This window comes from Passer domesticus, chromosome 4 (assembly GCF_036417665.1).
Source record: "Passer domesticus isolate bPasDom1 chromosome 4, bPasDom1.hap1, whole genome shotgun sequence".
NCBI lineage: Eukaryota > Metazoa > Chordata > Aves > Passeriformes > Passeridae > Passer > Passer domesticus.
The window spans coordinates 16,654,013-16,673,525 of NC_087477.1; the positions used below are offsets into that span (position 1 = coordinate 16,654,013).

Below are 19,513 nucleotides of genomic sequence, written 5' to 3' on the forward strand. Positions count from 1 at the left end.
TGCACCTGGAACATAGGAAGTGTGTAACAAAGATCACCCCATATTTACCCTATTTCTTTCTATAAATATCATCTACTGGGCACTGTTAAAGATCTGGAAAAGAGGGATTTGTCAGTTCTATGAAATACTTTCTGCCTCCCCAAAGCCATGTATTAGGGTACCATGTCAATTCTAGCACGTGCTGTTGGTACTGATGTTCACTAATTTACATCAGAATATCCATTAGGAGAGCAGTGAGAGCAAAGTCAATTCCCACATGGAAATGGGGACATTTAAATGTAAGCTGCGACCAGAGAGAGCCAGGCCTAACTTAAACCTCCTACACAGCATATGGGCACTGCAGGGAACACAAAAGCCTGACCTCAGCTACAACTTTGGCAAGAATCCTGATCCTATACAGAGAGCTCAGGTTAGGACACAACATACAAAACTTATTGCTCAGTTTTCCCTTTCATAAAATAGAAATACTAATGCAGGCTTTTTATTATTGTATGTTTGGGGGTTGGGGTTGTGGTTTTTTGTTTGCTTTTTTTTTTCTGTTTTGTTTTATGTTAGGGTTTTTTTGTTTTATGTTAGGGGTTTTTTTGTTTTGCGTTTATTTTTGTTTGGTTTGTCTTTTTTTTTCTCATGTTGAAGAACGAATTTCATGGTAAAAATAAAGAAAGTAAAAAAATAGCCTTACATGAGTACATACATAATATTCCCAGCTATGGTTTAAAATGAATTACAGAATGTTAAGAAATGTTATTCTACTTGTAATGTTAAGAAACATTACAAGTAGAATAACATTCTACTTTTATTTTACTTGAAATACTGGATTTCATTCTACAATGGGCAGGCTCTAACTAATAAAAGTATCAACAAATCAGCATTTGATGTTTTTAAATAAAGATGTAACTTTAGCTATTAAAAAGTCCACATAACTTCTCTTACTGTTATTTTTGGACAAAACTTTAAACTAAATTCAGGATGAATTCACAGCCCTTTTGTTTTCAGATGGAAATTGGATTTCCTGAGAACAGACTATTCATCCAAAATACCTGGCCCAGAAATTGCAATACTTCCCTACTGCACAAAGACACTGTGAGACAAAGTTAAATAACATTTGCAAGAGGCAGAGGATTTATAAATCACTGTAAGATTGAAAATAAGGCCTGATATTGTGAGCCAACTATTCTTTCAAAAGCAAATGGAGATTAAAATATTCGATGGTGTTTGCACAAAGAACAGCTTGAACTTTGCCAGTTCAGAGCTGGCTGCACTCATTAGCACAGGAAAGCCCTCAGGCTGCTTTGCATGGAAGGTATAACTTAGAACTGGATTTCTCTGGAATTCTGAAGGACGTATGGACAGTCATCTTCCAAAACAAAAAAGGAAAAAATTTCAAATCTTGAGGAGGTCCTGGGTGCCAGGAGGGTGAGCATACCCAGTCCCCACAGGGGGAAGACTGGCAGCCATGCAGAAGCCCTGAGTGCATCATTCCACTTCCTTTTCCTCTGAGAAGATTCTCTGCAGAGCCAAGTAAATCTAGGCAAATAGTAACTTGAAACAGTAGTTACTGTGGTCATTACCCTCCAGATTACTGAAAGATGACTATGCAAGATAACTACAAATGATTATAAACAAACATTTGAGGCATGACAGGCTCTTCCTAGGCTGGCCTACTGTACGTCAAGGAGCCAAGTAAGGCTTAATTCCGGCAGCTAATTCCAGCACTATGTCATTCCTCAAGTTCTTAATGAGAACATTTTGACTCTTTGCTGGCAAAGGTAAAAACAAGAACATGCTGTACAAAAAGGAAGGAAAAGAGCAAGCTGAACTAAAATGGAAATGTCTATTTCCTACCCGGGTTTTGCAGTGATGCAAATAGATTTCATGAATGTCTCATTGCTAAAAAGAAAGCGATACTACACACAGCTCAAAATTTAAAGTCTCCTTATATTTAGTGATGTCACTTTATCATTTGTTCAGATGTGGCTTATAAAATAAGCAGAAAGAAAGGAAAAGATGAAAATGGGAAGCATCAGTAGGAAGGAAGCAGTAAAGCAGACCCGCAGCTCTAGGATTCTGTGAGATGAAGAAAGTGCTATTCTAGCTTGTGTTCCTTGCACAAGACATTTTCTCTTAGCAATGTTTAGAAACCTTGAAGTTAAAAAACTTCCTCTAATTTTGAATATAAATTTAGTCATATCCATTTTAAATTCTGATAACATTTTTTAAATTAATACTTGCTTCCTTTTCTGTCACATTTGCTTCAACTGGTATATTCAAAGACTGTAAGGTTTTTTATGCTTCAGTTGTCCAGTCTAAAAAATTAAAGTCCTTTTAGTCTCTTGTCCACTCCTCTCATTTAGTAGGGATTTAAAACATATTTTTACTATTCTTCTAAGTTCAATTTCTTGTATGTGGATTTGCAGATCTGTTTTAAGGTCTCACCAATCACATGTACAACACATGGCATTAGTACTGTTTTAACTGTACAAGAAGTACAGGGATGAAATTATTTGTGACTGGATTCACATTTTCCACAGTACATTCAAATCAGTGACTCACAGCCACTCAGCCTTTGGCTTGCACACCTACTTTTTAAAGTTCTCTCATCCTCCACCTGACAAGCTCTGAGCTTTTATCAGGGAGCCTTTCCTATTAGGCTCTAACACATGACCTTGTACTTTATATTGTATCCCATTTTATTTCTCTACTGCTCAAGCTCACCCAATTAGTTCAGTACAACAGCACGCTACAGGGACGGTTTCCCAACTCTGTGATGCCAAAGGAGCTCATTAGCAAGTTCTAGGTTTTTGTGCCAGGATCACTAATGAAAAAATTAAACAAGATGGGTTTCAATATCAATTTTCAGACAGCGCTCCAACAACTTCCCCTGCCATTAAGTGTAACATACTGCCACTTTTTCCTCTGGGCTATTTCTTTGTCCATCTGACACCTTAAAAATTCCCCTTTTCTTCAGTGTAACAAGTTTGTTTGTCTAGAAAAGCAATTACTGTATCACACAGCAAAAGCAGGCAAGTCTGGCACGATCTGTCTATGGCAAAAAAAAAGTTTTATCCTATTTACTTCCACATTTTTTTCTCTAAGAAATCATCATCATCATTAAATACTACGTTTTAACCCTGTTACATTTTACTTGGGTATAAACTGAGCTGTACAAGGAAGGGACTCAACTCATGTATTTCAGATCAAATCATGCTCAGTTTCTCACCCAGGACAAAATACAAAACATTTTTTGCATTCTATTATCTGAAGTATTCAATATATTTTTTTTTAATGAGACAGAATCTATATTATGTAACATCAGCCACTAGTTACTTGTGATTTTATACTCACTAAATTCTTCTCTTTTGTTCTCATTTTACTTCATGTTGGGTTTCACCCCGGAAGTTCAATTCTGTATGAATCAGACCTCTCTTTCTTTTCTTTTTCTGTTGCAGACATCCATTCTTATTGGTTTACATGCTAGGAGGAAGAAATAAATGACACCTGGAAACTTGCAAGGATTGTTGAAGACTGATGCAACACAAAGATCATGATAAAAACTTTATTTTTTCCAGAGCATCCAGATGAGGACACAATTTTAAACAGTTGTCAAGATATATACAGCACACACAGAATTTTCTTATACTTTGACTGTTTCAGCAACTAACTTTAAAAACTGAAATCCTTTCCTATTTTAGGCTATTCAATTACATTGTTGTTCCACAGAAGTAGATTATTGGACTGGAAACTGGATTATCCAAGAGGAAAAATATTCAGTCGCAAGACTTATGCAACCCCCACCCTTTTCCTTGTTCCTAAAGAATGAAAAAAAATCAAGAACACAGAGACCTTGTTCCAGACCCATTATCATCAAAAAGTCTGAAGAAGAATGCAAACCAATGTTTCTTTTTCTAAGAGTGAAATTCTAGATGACTTCAATGAAACTGCTTTTGCCACCCCACTGAACACTGTAGCCCTTAAATCTACCAGGAAAATTTGTATAGTCTGGCTAATGTACAATGAATAAGAGGAAAATATCTTGTGTTATTCCTGCACCTACAGGAAGACAAGTTAAAAAAGTGGCTGTGCTCTATGCAAGTGTCCACAGCTAAGTGAGAGAAGGAGGAGGAAAAAGCTCAAACTTGACCAGAAATGCTAGGCAGTTTTTTTAGCCTACCTAAAATAAACCACCACTTAACACTCTCATTGCTTCTGAAGCCTCACCTGGAGCTTTTAAGATGAAAAAAGCCAGTGATATTTCTTTTTCCCAGACAGGATCCATTTTCTCCTCCTTTCATTCATGCCTTCTAATGTCCTCAATTTACATGTATAAATTTTAGGCTCTATGCAGGATGTGGGAATGAGATCAATTGGATGAGTAAGTTTCATGTGACTGCTTGCTCCAGACTATATGAAGAAAACACTGCTGGAGTGTGTTTAAAAGAAAGGTTGTGGGAATAAGGTGTTCATGGTAGGGAAGATTTGAGCACTGGAATGGAGTTAGGTAAAGTTCCCCATAAGAAAACACATCCTGGTGTAGCTTACTGCAAGCTGAAGATATATTTTTAATTTGTTCTGCTCTTGTTTTAGATCATTTTGTGGCAGCACTGCTAAGCATACAGCCTAGAGAACTTGGGCTAAAGTGTTGTTAGGGCTTCCCTTCAGAAGCCATAGCAAATGCATATGATTGCTATTTGATGTCACAAATAATAAAAGTATTATTTACTTTTTCTCTGGCTCTTCTCCATCTTTATGGCACTCCACCCTACCAGGGTGGTTTCCTTAACTCTTGCAGAATTGTGCAGAGCACTGAGCCAATCACTCAATGAAAAAGCACTGCTCCTGAAGACAAGCAACTGCAAGAACATCTTGGAATTTGAAAGATTTTTTTTTTTTCTCCTCTTCAGGCAGAACTGTATAAACATAGGATCTGACAATACCCCAAAGGCTTAGAGAATGTGAAAAATATCACATATTCTGAAGTAACCCTTACCTTACTTAATGAAACTTTATCCTGCTACAGCCCATGCAGAATAGGGCCCAGTGCCCCTGGTATCTTTCAAACTACATTTTCTTGTAGAAGAATGATTCTCTTTATCCTTGTTTCTCCTGAGAAGGGTAGCACAGCCTCAAACACTCTCTTCAGAGCTCAGTAATTACTTCACAACAACACGATGGCAGGTCCCATCCACTGGAATGAAACAAGTTGTTCAATTAAAATGGCATTAGCTTATAAGTGTCTTAAAATCAGTGCTAAATGGTATTTAATCACATTAAAATTGTTCATGATGGGCCAGTAAAACAGACTGGACCATAACAGGCAGGATCCTGTAGTGCTGAATTAACTGCAGTGAAAACACTTCAAAAGAAAGATGTAGCTAATAAAGCACACCTTAAACTCTGCACTGGCTTGTGGAATTTTCTGCCTCAGACCTCACACATAATTTGCCAATTTACTTTTTGCAAAATACTCCAGTAAGTGCAGACACAGTTCCTATTAAGTACACAAAGTTGATTTCACACACTGAACAGCTCATGAAAAAGGAGAAAGATCCATGCAGAAGACAAGAGCAACAATGACAAAATCAATGACTCAATAAAACATTGCTTAACTATTTTTCAAAAAACCCCACAAATTTTACTGTTCTACGCTTCCAAAAAGAATTAGAGCAGGCATATTTTTTATGAAACATTTGAACATGAACAGGATAGCAGTTGATTGAAAAGGTTGTTGTAAACATGTTCCAAGAATTAGGAAGAAATATGAAAGAAATTAGAAAACTGGTGTTCCAGTAAAGCTACAGGTATGAAAATGTTAATTTAAAAATGCATATTAAAAAAAAAAGACAAAATATAATTATTTCAGAGGAAGAAGTTAGAATTTATTTACAGAAAAGCCACTGGCAACAAGATTACAGATGACCCTGGAACAGGAAAATGGTAACACCAAAATAAACCTTTGTGTGCATCTGTAAAACAAAGAGCTGCAGCTCAGTCAGTGATGAAAATGATGTGTGACTCCTGCAACATTGAGGAAAAATATTTTATGCAATTACCTTTGAACATTTTGATGTCTCCTAACTGAGACTTTTCTTTTGGCATGTAGCTATCCACAAATGTGTTTTACCCTGGAATGGACATGGACATGTGCAAACCCCCAATGTCCTGGATGTGCTCAAGGACCTGGATAAATTCTGTCTCCTTTCCTTGGTGTTTTGTGTCACATCCTGAAGGCACCTCCTTCAACCCCACTCCTGCACGTTTAGCACCTCTTCAGCTCCTCACCAACTCTCCAGTGTAACAATCTACCTACAAGTAATACCAAAGTGTGCTCATAAACCCACAGAAACATTCTTCTGCATCGTGCCTAGCACATATCCTGCACTGCCACAAAAGGCAGCAGGAAATAATTTGCCCTGGTAGCATTGTTCTGTACCATTTATTCTAATTTAAAAATTCTTCTGCTACCTCATTTAGGGCTTCCTGTGCTGCACCTGTGTCACTCTCTGCCTGAACTGTGTGTGGAAGGCTCTCTTAAGATTCAGTGCTAGAGAATCTTAAAATATACTATAATTAAAGCTCACAGACTGCACTTACTCCGAGAGAAAAAAAAAAAAAAAGGAACAGAAGAAGCCACTATAAATCCTAAGGGACTTCTAAAGATTAGTGGTGAAAAACAAATCCGTGCTGAAGAAAGGGCAGAGGCAAACATGAAAAGCAGAGTTCAGGGAAAGCAAAAATATCAAAATGAGGTCATAATCCCACTTTGGGACACACAGATGCCTTTGCTTGACTGGCTTTGCAAAGAAGTGATGCAGGGATCAAGGGCTGAACTGACACTACCCAAAACAATAAGCAGAATGATTTTTATAAGTGTACAATAAGAAGATGCACAAACACAAAATTAGGTTTTTCATTGCCATGTTAATACAGTGATTTTCAACATGTTTTTACCCTTAAATTTCCAGTCAGCATCTGTCAACAAACAGTTAAGACAGAACTACAAAAAAGTAGAGCCACGATACTGTATGAATCTTAGAACAATGGATCAGCTATTCAATTTCCTGTTAAAAAAAATCACAAATTCTAGGGAAATTTTAAGAAAACAAGAGACAAAGAAATCTAGTATCTGTCAAAAACTAAAAGGAAACCAGTGAAAACATCCCAATGCCTCAAGAAAAACCATTTTATACAAATCCTGTAGTAAGTAATTCCAATTTGTGAACATGACTCTACAAATCAGTGAAACAATGTGGCTATCTGTTGATTTATCTACCTACTTCTCTATATGTAAGACAAAAATCTGGAAAACTGAATGAAAATCTTGCCAAAGAATCACCAAATCAAAAAGCTGTTGGAAAACACTGGAGAGTGAAGGTGCTAAAATCGCTTTGCTTGTGAGGTTTTTACACTGGCAATATAATGGGAGAAACAGTAGCAAAAAGTGATCTGAGGAAAATGTATCTATTTAATGAAAAAAGGATACAAGAACAACAAAATGTTGTATTTAAGGCAGTGAGCTGATTTGATGCCCTGTATTCCACACAGTCATTTTGCAATCTGGATGACCTAAGGTAGACGCAGAAAGGGAACTCTACAGGGAAATTATTTTATTTACTATTGCAGAAGATGCTGTTGGAAAACTGAACATGCTTTTAGGCACAGAAGGATTTTTTCCATTCCTAGAAGGCTATCAGAAAGGCAACTGGAAGAGGAAAAATACAAGTTGTATCCATCAGCATGCGCCAAGGACTGACACTGGGTGTGGTAGCACCTAAAAAATCATCGCTAACCTAGAAATGAACTGTGTCAGTGAAATCTACATGTTTATCCAGGAAAAAAAAAAATCAAAATAGTGGAATATAAAAGGTACTTGAGCAACTAGAAATATGAGCATTTGTGGATACGGAATTCCTATCTCAAATAACAAAAGGAAACACCACTCCCTGGCCAACATAATGGATTAGATAAAAATCAGAGGGAACACAACTTTGGGGCAGTGACTCTGGGGCAGGTGATAGATGAATTAATAACTACACGGGGCCTTTGCAGGCCGCAGGGAAGCCAAACGCAGCTCTGAGGTGGATGAACACTTGTGCGGGGTTTGGCTCCCAAGTCACGCTTTGCCAGTGCTGTTCCACGGGCATCTCAAGGAAAGCCAACGTGCACGGCCAGATATCCCGGAATGAGAACTGGAAAACAATTGCTGGAAAAAACAAGCGCCGCCGCGCGCATTTGAGCGGGCTGTTAACTCCACACCCGAGCACCTGAGGGGCACCACGGCTCGAGGACGCCTGTGCCCCCGAGCCGCGAGCAGGCGGGGAGGGAGCGGCGGGGTTGTGACAGCCCCTTACCTGGCCGCGTTTCCCCCCGCACCTCCGGCAGGACGCGGGGATGCGAGACCCGCTCCCGCCCCCGCCCCATCGCCTCAGCCGCCATCGCGGCCCCTCAGGCGCCCCCGGCCCCGCGCGCCTTCCCGCGCGCGCACCGCGCACGCGCGCCGGCCGAGGGCGCGGCCAGCGCCTCCAATCGCCGCTGCCCTCTCCCTCCTTCCCTCCCTGCCCGCCTCGCTTCCCCGGCTCGGGAATATCCGGGACACCGCTCCGGGAGAGCGTCCCGGCTGCCGCCACGCTGCGCAGGCGCGGCGGCGCCGGGCTGGGGAGGGGAGCGCGAAGGAGGAGCGGGAAGCGGGGGAAGTAAAAGTTGCCGTGAGGGCGGGGCCGCGCCCGGAGTCGCCGCCGGGAGGGGGCGGGAGCGGAGCTGCGCGAGGAGCCGCCGGTGAGCCGGGGGTCCGCGGGCACTGGGACGGGGCTGAGCCGCGGGGTCGGTCGGGGGGTGGACTGCGGCGGGCAGCGGGGAGCGGGCACGGCTGTGGCCGCGGTGCCGAGGTGGGGACGCGGTGCCGGGGGACGGGAGCGTCGCCTCCTCCCGGGCAGAGTTAAATCCCTGCCGGGGCTGCGGGGGCCGGCGGCGGCTCCGGGGCCGCGGGGCTGGAGCGGGGAGCGGCGGTGCGGGCTCGGAGCGAGGCGCGGTTAATGTTCAACGCGGCCGTCGCATGCCCGGCAGCGAGCTCTTCAGGAGCCTCTCCAGGGGCTGTCTGCCTGGAGCAGGAAATGCCAGCACAGGTGGTGCCGGAGCTGTCTGAAATCTAAGCAGTGTGCAGCGTTTTGGAGGCAGAGTTGTTCTGCCGTGTGTTCTCGTGCGGATGGAGTTTCAGAGGCATGTGGGTAGACGCATGCGAATGTGTGCAAATCACCTGCTTAGCATCAGGTCGAGTTTACCTATATCCCTTACTTTGATTTTCAATGCAAATATTTTATAATCAGCTTTTCAGAGGAACCATGACTTGTTCTCTCAACCTACATTTTTCCCTTCCCAGAATAAGTGTGAGTTTTACATCTCTCTACTTAGTGCTTTATTTTCCTCATGCAACCCCCTACCAAAATCAGCAAACACTGAACCACTTAAGCTTTCCTAACTTTGAAGCTGCCAGGATTATTTTAAGAACAACAACTTAATCGTGCAAACAGCATTGTGCCTGATTCATGGTGCCCTTCCACCCCAAGGCAATGGAAAATCCCTTGACTCATTTTATGATTACTTGCTCTTTTCTTATAGAATGAAAGGGTGTTTTTTGGTGTCAAAATAGTGAGACCTCATGTTATAATCTGACTGTAAATTAGCCTTGTCAAAGTGTAGATAATCCTTTCTTCTCCTTACAAGTTGTTGCAAAGTAAGAAGTACTTACTGGTTATTTTTTTGAAGTATCAAATTACTTGTATAAAAAGTTATTATTCTTGCCCAGTGGGATGTTGACAGTAAAAACAGAAAAAATATGCACTTGACTTTCATATCAAGCCTTGATAGTGCAGAATCTTTTTTGGCCAAACAGTATGCATGGTGTGCCTCTGACAAAATTATTTGCAAGTGTGACCCAGAGGGTGCGAGGATGTTGCCACTGTCCTTGTTTATTCCTTGGTTTATGCCTCTTGATAGAGTGAAACAGTTTAGTCACTGAGGGATGTAGTGATTGATGGGAGCAAAACCCATTCACATGGGTCTTGACAAGCTTCGTGGTTGGAGCAGAAACAAGGAGGAGTTTGTTGGGGCCAGGTTAAATGAAGATGGGTTGAGGCTGGATCAGGATTTTAGATGTGTGGACTGAGTGAAGTGTTTGTAGGAAGATTTGTACAGGATATGTTAATGAAGAAATATGTGAGGTATAGTGATTCAGACATTCAAACTCTTTTTTTGACAAACATATAAAATATGCATGGGTTTAAAGATGATGCTGACGTTACCATTCCTTGTAACTCGGTTTTGTCATTTTTTTTCCCTGGTGACTTAAGAAATCAGAAAGCTTTTTGAGGAAGAGCAGAACTTGGTGTTTTGCACTTCTGTTAATGATCAAACATGGGCACAGATCAAACAACTGAAAAGCAGGCAATTAATCTGAGACAAAAAGGCAAGTGTGAGTATCACTGTAAAGATACATTCTATCTTTCTGAGGCTCAGGAAAGGGTACATTGTAGTCTTTGAATAGTCACGTGTAAAGCAGTAGGAAGACGGAGAAACAAAAATCTTCTCCATGGTGTCTGTGTGATGATTCACTCTAAGTGCTGGCCCGTGTCATGGGCTGGGAATTTGTGTTCTCCAAGATCTTTACTCACAGTTCCCATTGCAGCAATTTCTAAAGTGGGTTTCTCCTTGTGACAGATGAGGGAGGCTGAGCTGTGAACCTGTTGTTTTGGTTTTGATGCAAACAGGAAAGTTTTTATTGGAACAGCTTAAAGCAAAAAATGGTGCACTTGTACAAAAGCCGTCTGGGATAGCATCTACGCTTCTGGTTCTCCATCCTGAAGGGGAACAGAGATGTGTGACGTGCAGGAGCTGTGGTTTGGCATGGCAGGGACAGCTAAATAGGCAAGGGCTCCAGAAGAGACAATAGAGATCCTGAAAAAAGAAAAAGTCTGGGTTGAAAATCTACAGGGATTGTTTGGAAGAATTTCTAGAGGAGGTACCATCAAATACTCTTTTGGTGTCTTGGGGTCCTGTTCAGTCAGTGGCAGAAGGAGAAAGAATGTGTCAGACCAATACCAGCCAGTGGTAATGTACTGGTATTGGCCTTTTCTTGTAGTGTTGTTCCTGTTTCTTCTTATGTGTGTTGCAAGTAAGGGCTATTCATGAAGTTTTTCTCCCTCTGATGTTTAAAATAGTGAGAATTTGCATTCCTGTAAATGTGTTTCTGCGACACCTTCCAAGGACAAAGACTGGTGGCTACTGAAAGCATTTACGTGTATCTTATGGTGCATGAGATTTGTTGACAAATATATTTAACATGGGGGCTAAAGGTGGAAGGGGACAAAAAATTATGGTTCAGCCTCATTGAGGTGGGTGTAAGAGATCATTCCTTTCAAATTTTGGTCTTTTTCTGCATTTATAAAGCAGTGTCTCTGTTTATTTCTTTCTTCAAACGTACGGAAAAGTAATTACAACCTCCACCACTGTCACACTACAAATCAGATTTTTGTTCAGTTAACAAAATTTGGCAATTTTAAACAACAACCTTTTGAACTGAGGAAAACACTCAAATTCTTGCAGTTGCAAGTTGTTGAAATTTTGATCAATTTCGTTCTGTTAAGGAGGAGACAGTAATCCCAGTCCTAATAATACTGGCTCATTGCAGAGAATTTTAGTCGTTTCCTATCACAGCTTTATTCCCTCATTTGTATTTCATCACTCTGCCTTCACAATTTTTGTTGTCTTGTGTCTAAATTCTTGAGTTACATCAGTTTAGGAATTGATTTCCCTGAGTTGTTGGTGTGTTGGGTGGGGTTGCCAGGATCAGCACAGAGACATGAACTGCAAGCAGAAGCAAAATGCTGTGTGGCTTAAAAGCAACCCCAGCACTGGGCATGAAAGAGGTTTGCCATTAGTAATTTGTGCAACACACTGAGAATAGTTGCAAAGTGAAGCTGAGAAGATGTAAATAACTGTTCTTCAGCCAAATTTCAGGGATAGAAGCAGTCAACAACTTTTGAACTTGTTGGCAGGTTTCCACTTGATTTGACAGAAGGGCTAGGAGCCTCAAAGATGATTATGTACTTAGAAAGTGCATGAAAAGAGGCAGCTGGCTGGAAGAGAGAGACTTTGTAAGATGATGTGAGGAGCAGAGTTGGCTTATGCCCCAGCCAGGGAGAAAACTGCAAGAACTCAGCCATGAGGCAGAAAATTATCAGGAGCCCAGGCACTGGTAGTTCCAGTGCTCCCAGAGCCAACTGTTTATCTCATCAGTTTTATCTCGATGGATATCAGAGATGCTTAAACCCAAATGTGCTCGTAGAAAGTGATTGTTTAGGCAAAATATCAGCTGCACTGATTTCTAAGCTTCTTTAGTGACACTGCTTCTTAAACTAAAGAGTCTGTGCCAGCCACAGCTACGTGCTGGGGTGTACCAAGCAAGCAGGTGATAACGTGCAGTTCTGCTGACAAGTGGATTTGTTGTTCTGGAAGCTGTAAAGGCAAGTGCCAGAAATTTTTGACAGGCATGTGTTTTGTCCTGTAAGGCTGCACAGCTAAGGGTAGCAAGGTGCCTGATGAAATCACCTGTGACTGAAGAGCAGTGACTGGAATTGGGCAAGGTGGAAGGAGTTAGGCTGGTAAAGAGACTTTGGTTTGAGAGCTTATAGCTCTTGTATAGTGTCTTTGGTTGAGAGCAGTTGTCCACAACCAATTCTTGTAGTGTGAAGGACGTATTCCTGTAAATCTCAGCTGCTAAAAATCTCCTGTAGCATGTCAGTAACACTGTGTGAAATAACTTTTTTACTGAGATATTGCACTTACTGTAGGCTCAGTATGGTTCAATCACAGAATGTTTGGGTGGGAAGGGGCCTTAAAGATCATTGTGTTCCAAACCCCCTGCCCTGAGCAGGGGCACCTTCCACTAGACCAGGTTGCTCAGAGCCCCATTCAACTTGCCCTTGAGCACTGCCAGGGATGGGGCATGCACAGCTGACTGATGTCTATACTCTGTCACTCACACCTTTGGCAAGCCAGGAACCTAAAAAGATCTGGTAAACCCCAGTGCTTAATAAATGCTACAATGCCCTTAGCAACACTGGCTTACCACAGACGAGGAAGAAGTCTTCAGGTCCTAATTATAGGGTTATTGACTATTGAATTTAGGTTATGGGAGTCTGGTCCAAGTGCCAGTCACCTGAAACTTCACCTAAACTCGTGGAAGATGAAGCAACCAAGACTGATCAGCAGCATCACTTCTCTGGTTTATAAAGCCATCTGTGATGGGGATAGGTTTGTCAGCAGAACAGTCATATTCTTGTTTTTATTTTATTTTTTTTTCAAGTCAAAACTGAGATATTTGTCCAATGTAAATTTCAAACCAAGATGCTACTATAGGCTTTCTCTCCTTTTAGAGAGGCTGTGATGACAATTTAATCCCATTGCTTCTGGCACTCTTGGAAGGCTCATCTATAGTGCCTTTCTTACTAATGAATAAGCCATGCACCTTAGTATTTGATGCAGTGGAACTTCTACACATGAAAACTGCAATTAATATGTTCTGCAATTTATTAGAATAAGATTGTGTGGCAGATGGAATTATTTGTATTCACAGCTTTCTGCATGTGAAATTCAGCAGGAAGCATTTTAATGCAATGGGACAGTAACACAGAGCTAGTCCAGCTAATTTTTTTCATTAAATTCTTGCACTGAATTGTTATAACTTTTCCTGAGAGCCAGCTCAACAGCTAAATGCTTGGTGCATGGAGTGTTAGTTGTGGGGCAACCCTGAAATGCAAGAGAAAATTACTTCCTGTAAGTTCTTAGTAAACGAATGGTCTATGTCATTATCCTAAATTGTTCTGGATGAACTCTTGTTTCCAAAACAGTGTGTATTTCTAATAAGATCTGAAGCTGATGCACATTTCCAGCTACATTTTCTTTTCCTATTCTCTTTTTGGATTAACTGAAGTGAACATAAAGAAAACAAAATTGTTACATGATGTTCTGTCAAGGTCAGTTTCCAGCTAGATTTCAGACTCCTTGCTCAGCGCTGCCACAAATCACACTTACTATCTCCAGTATTATTAAATCAAATTACTTACGGGTGAGATACAGTAACATCAGTAAACAAACAGAACTCATCTGATTATTCATGGGGCAAAAGAGACTTTTGGCTAGGTTCCAGTTATTGATTTTATTTTTAAATACAAGCAAGTACCAATGTTTCTCTTTAATAAAGGGGAATGGTTTAGGGGTGCAAATACGTGTGTGTATTTTTGAAAGCCACATATCCCAGCTGTACAGTATTAGAGAGCTGTAGTTTTGTGTCAATGTGCTACTGCTTGTTCTGAGCTAAGTTCTCTTCCAGTTTATACAGTATTCCAACTACACAATTAATTTTTGTCTTTTAATACTCCTCATTAATCTTGCTAAGCTTACACAGTGAGAAAAACTGTATACTTCAAGACCTGCAGTGAGAAGCTGCAGGTCTTGAAGTATACTGGTATGTCTTTAGTATCTCACATGCTTGTGAAATACAGGGTGAATATCTATGTTGAAATGTGAGGCCCAAATTTCACCCCCCCCCCCTTTTTTTTTTCTTTTTTTCCCCCCACATATGCAACCCCAATTGTGTTGGTTTATTTAAATTTATTCTGTTCTGTTCCTCCAAATGTTTGTGTGGGTGATGTAGTAATGCCAAACAGACAGAATAATCCATTGTTGTGAGAGGATCATGGCTTGGGCTTTACTTGTGGTTGTGGGGATATTCTGGAAATGGACTCATTTAACCTTCAACAGACTCCTTCAGGAATTGGAGAAACAACCCTTATTGTTGGAATTTGAAAATCCTGGAATTGGGGCACCGACCAGACTGTTTTTCTGGTTGCTTTGAGAATGCAGCCAGGTTAATGACACATTTATGTAGTATTGAGTAGGCAGAACAAACTTCTGAAAGCTGAGTACTAGCTGACAATCCATCCATAAAACTGAAATAAAAACCAGCTTAGCTTTTTGAGTGTTAAATAAAAAAGATTTTTGGCTTGGTAATGTTTTTATTAGACTTGGAGATTCAAAGATTGAGTAACTCATGTGTTATACGGTCTTTTTATAAGCTATTGCTGGTTATTAGTAGAATCTTTACAGCCGTTTTATTTTGGTTTTAGAAATGTGTAAGAAATTAGAAGATGATATGATATTTATGATAGATAAAATAACTTTTATGGCTTAAAAACAATTATTAGGTGGGGATTTTTTCTTCTCCTCTTTCCTGGCTATTTTATCTTGCCTTTAGGTTTAGAGGTTGTTTTATCCATCTTTTTTTTTTTAATTTAGAAGTTCTTTAACATTTTGGATTTTTCTTTTTTTTCCAATAATTTCTGTTTTTTTCTTATTTCAGGCTCACTGGAAAGAGAATGAAATAAACATGACGTCTTCTAAACTGGAATATATTTCATGGGTTACAGTTAGAAGTAAAAAGAAGATGGAACAAAATGAGAGAACAGGAGTATAACACCTAACAAGAACTTTCCAGTTCTGTGATATATACATATATACATATAAACTTTCAATATAATACAACTAATGATTTATACTAATACTTTATTGATATCCTTGGAAGAAGTCAGTCACTGTGCAACTTGCTTAATGAGAACTTGTATTCTAACAACTTTTAACATGTTTTAACCTTAGCTGGACACCTTCATTTATTTATTTTTTTAAGACTGAGGGTTAAAAACATTGTCCAGCTGTATTTTTACTGAGAGACTGCTCCTGAGGGATGGCTCACAGCTGCTCATGGAAAATGGGCTTAAGCCCATGAATGGTTGCTACTGCACAGGGTTGAATGGAATGCCAAGACTTTAGAAATATTCTTGTAGAACCACCTTCTTTGCCTTGCACCCATCATATCCTTAAATATTGAAACGTGAACATTGTGATTATAAACTCTAAAAAATAATGGCATGGGTGAAATTCCTGAGAAAACCTGGGGGTAACCTGGGAAAAGTTTATCAGCCTGGAAGTATCCTGTCCCTGGCCCCTACAAAAGGCTTATTAAATGAACCTGGACAAAACAGCTGCTTTCTTAATAGTGCTGTTCAGGTAAGAAAAAACTTCATCTATTAAACAATTTTTAAGACTTTCCTGAGTTTGTGTGGAAAATAAAAATGGCAATTGTAGGGAATAAGACACTTGTGAAGGTATTTTTATTCACCATTTAATTGTAAAGAATTGAAAGTATTAATACTTTATTTTGCGTAAAATTTTATTTGAAGGCATCAAGGATATCTGAAAAACTTTTGTATTTGAAAATGTAGGAGTTCAAACTTTGAAACTTTCTGTGTGAATTTTAAAAGTAATGTTTCTGTCAAACCCAGCAAAATCACTTCCAAAATTTATATGATACATTTTTATTACTACTTGTATTGACTAGGATACTATTTTTATTAAAATCCCATTTTCTCAGAATTAGCACATGAGCAAGCCTGAATACTGGGATATATCAGAATATGCACATATAGTGAGGGCTTTGTTTCTAATCTTAGGAAAGATTTGTGGAATTAGAGTAGGAGATACACTTGGTACCAAAGAAGTATGACTTGGAATTCCTCTTATAACAAGGTACTTCTTGTAATGCTCAGATTTTGGCTCTGAATGTTTTTAAATAGTACAGAATTATTTCTCAGACTGGCAGAGGGCTTAACAGAGACATAGACTTCCTAAAAATTGGAAGACTTTAAATTGGCATGGATTTAAAACCAGGAGATAAGAGAGGTATAGCTGTTTGGTGTGTATGATATCTGTATGTATTTCAAATAAAGCTGTACTGTAGTTTTAGCAGAGTGTTTGCTGTTTTGCATCCAATGGGAGGAACATGACCTCCTATATTCTCTTGCAGTTCTGCTCTTTTCACTTAGGTGCCCTAAAATGAAGCCCTAAGTAATTTTTAGTTCTAGTTTCAGACAATCCTACACCTTCACAACCCAGTGCTGTTTATCAAACAGTGGCAGATGGTTGGTGACTGCCCTTTTACAAGGAAGAATGTGTTCCTTTCTTTTCTTTTCTTTTAACCTCTGCTCCACCTTCAGAATTGAGCTTTGGACTTTCGGTCTCCAACGCATCCTATTTTATTTTAGGTTTTGTATTTATAGATAGGATATTTTTTCCCCCTGAATTTGCAGCTGTTGTCTTACTGTGCCTCTTGACAACTCATTTTTAGGGGTTTTATTTTTATTTTTTTAATGGACAACTTTCTGAACTGCTTCACTTCAGGTGTACCCAAGACATTTGATATTGAAAGCAGTGGGTGTAGCCAAGCTGTTATTACCTTTTTGTGGGGTATTTACCCAAATAAGAGGTAGAAACATACCTGTGTAAGCACCAGGATTACTTGGTCTATGGAAAAACAAATGTATTTCAGCAATCATTTTGAGAAGAGACTGTAAGAATATAATATAGGACTTAACTCTTATGCAGAGCTCTAAGAAAACTGCTACAGTCCCTGTACAGGGTTTAGATTGCTGCTTGTTTCCTTGAGAGTGCTTCAGCTCTTTCTCCAAAATACACCATTTCAAAAAGTTTAAAAAACAGATCTAAATTTTAAGTGCTGAATGTAAAACTGTCATTTCCATCTCCACAATTTACCAAACTAATGGAAAAACCTCACATTTCCTGCAGCAATATTGGTACTGAAGTTGTACGTTATGTGAAATAAAAAACAATTAAAATGCACTGTATGTTGTGTTAAGCAAAGAACCTTCAGAACTGATTACTTATTTTCTCTTTATTTTTATAGGTATTATGGCAACTTGACATATTTCGACGGAGTTTAAGAGGTTTAACTGGACATGTGTGTCAAGGAGATGCCTGTATATTTTGTGCTTTAAAGGTAGATAAAAAATTCTGGAAAAAATGTGTTTCACAATGAGGGAAAAATAATTGAAATTATTTTTTTGGAAGTTGGTGTCTATATCATACCTATCCCTGGGTGACCAAGTCATTCTTTTTTTAAAGAAGCAATTTAGTTTTAAGGATGTTTTTAACAAGTGTTTGTAAGAGAAATATATTCTTGTGTTTAAAGAAGAAAACTTTCAGGGTTCTGGGGTTGGTTAGGATGGCATAAGTTATTTTTTTAGCAATGGAGTTGTGATATTTGTACTCACCTCAAAAAAAAGTAGTTAATTCATTTGGAAGGGTCTGTCCCCAGCTCTTCTGTACACTATTGGTTTTGCTTTCTTGGCTCTTTAAGACACTGGTTGAGTAATTCTGTTTGTTCTGTGCTCAAAGTCTTGGACATTTTAATTTCAATGCCATATATCCACTGGATGAGGATAAACAGTGACTTGTTTGTGACTTGAGTGGATTTTTTGGTTGGGTTGAGGTTTTTTTGATGCTCCTGAGCTATTGTAACCCTTCTTACCTGTTTAACAATGAAGGATATTTTATCTCTGTCAGCCTCTCCTATGAACTAAAAGCATAGCCAATAAATTGTGGGACTTGGACTGTGCAGGCCGCTGAACTGAGCATATCTGTCTGCACATCTCCTTATCTGTACTGCTTGTATTTCTTTTTTTTTTAGCTGGACATAGCTTTATATGTTGCATAACAAAAAATGACCTAGCAGCCAAAATGAGGAGTGATAAATGCTTTCACAGCAGATCTGTTAAAAACTTAATTTTGAATGTCTACATGGAGATAGTGGCTGTAGTTTTTGTCAGTAGTCCCTGCTTTTTGTTTTGAGAGGGAAGATTAAGTACTTGAGAGACATCCTGGAATGCATCATGGTTAAAACAATACTTTCTGTTAGCACTGAAACTTTGCTTCTGTATTTTGTCTTTGCCTTCTATCCAACACATTTTAACCACAGGAAGCCTATGTGAAGAATGCATAACCTTATTTCTGTTTTACATGGCTTCTCCTGACTTGCTTTGTCTTTAGTCTCTTCAGTTCTCCTTAAAGTTTGACTTAGAATTCTTGACTGGGGAATACACCTTTAAATATCTGCAAATCTGTAATTCATTTAATAGCTTTTAACTTTCAGTTCTTTCAGAATAAACCTCCTTTACTTGCTAAATGATGAGCTCACTTGGATGGATATCACTGCCAAAAAGAAAAGTAGCAGCCAGCTTTCTCTTCTGGGAAATGAATTAAAAACCAAGTGCAATTTATTATCATGTCCCAGAACTGCAGATATTGACCTTTTCTCTTGTATTGTGTGCACTCATTCAGCACTGAGCTAATTTCATAGCAAGGATTATTGGCATTCTATCTAATTTATGGGAGGTTTACAATTTTAAAAAATATATACTCCCCTCCTAAGCAGTAAATGTTAAATTATTTAGTGACTCATGAGTGGCATTACATTATGCCCTAAGAAATACACACCATCTGTAGACATGAGATACATATGGATGAACTGCTGTTCCAGGGGCCACACTGAAAAAGCTGTATAATTACAGAACAGGGCTTTTGTTGCCTCTGGGAGCTCAAGTCAATCACT

General features: G+C 39.4%; 1 protein-coding gene and 1 long non-coding RNA gene across 2 annotated transcripts in view; one reads left to right on the plus strand and one right to left on the minus strand.

Moving 5' to 3' along the window:
- The window catches only part of LOC135298603 (uncharacterized), a 71,440-nt gene extending 62,959 nt beyond the window's left edge, over window positions 1-8,481 (minus strand). Inside the window, exons 1-3 of the long non-coding RNA XR_010360628.1 lie at window positions 8,349-8,481; window positions 4,988-5,185; window positions 3,346-3,474 (exon numbers count right to left, since the gene is read on the minus strand). This is a non-coding gene — a long non-coding RNA (uncharacterized LOC135298603). The remainder of the gene's footprint in view (window positions 1-3,345; window positions 3,475-4,987; window positions 5,186-8,348) is intronic.
- Window positions 8,482-8,614: 133 nt separating this feature from the next.
- Window positions 8,615-19,513, plus strand: part of USP53 (ubiquitin specific peptidase 53) — a 28,447-nt gene continuing 17,548 nt past the window's right edge. Inside the window, exons 1-3 of the mRNA XM_064416365.1 lie at window positions 8,615-8,772; window positions 15,413-16,116; window positions 17,810-17,902. Of these exons, the coding sequence (XP_064272435.1) occupies window positions 15,973-16,116; window positions 17,810-17,902 (237 nt within the window). The 5' untranslated portion in view covers window positions 8,615-8,772; window positions 15,413-15,972. The remainder of the gene's footprint in view (window positions 8,773-15,412; window positions 16,117-17,809; window positions 17,903-19,513) is intronic.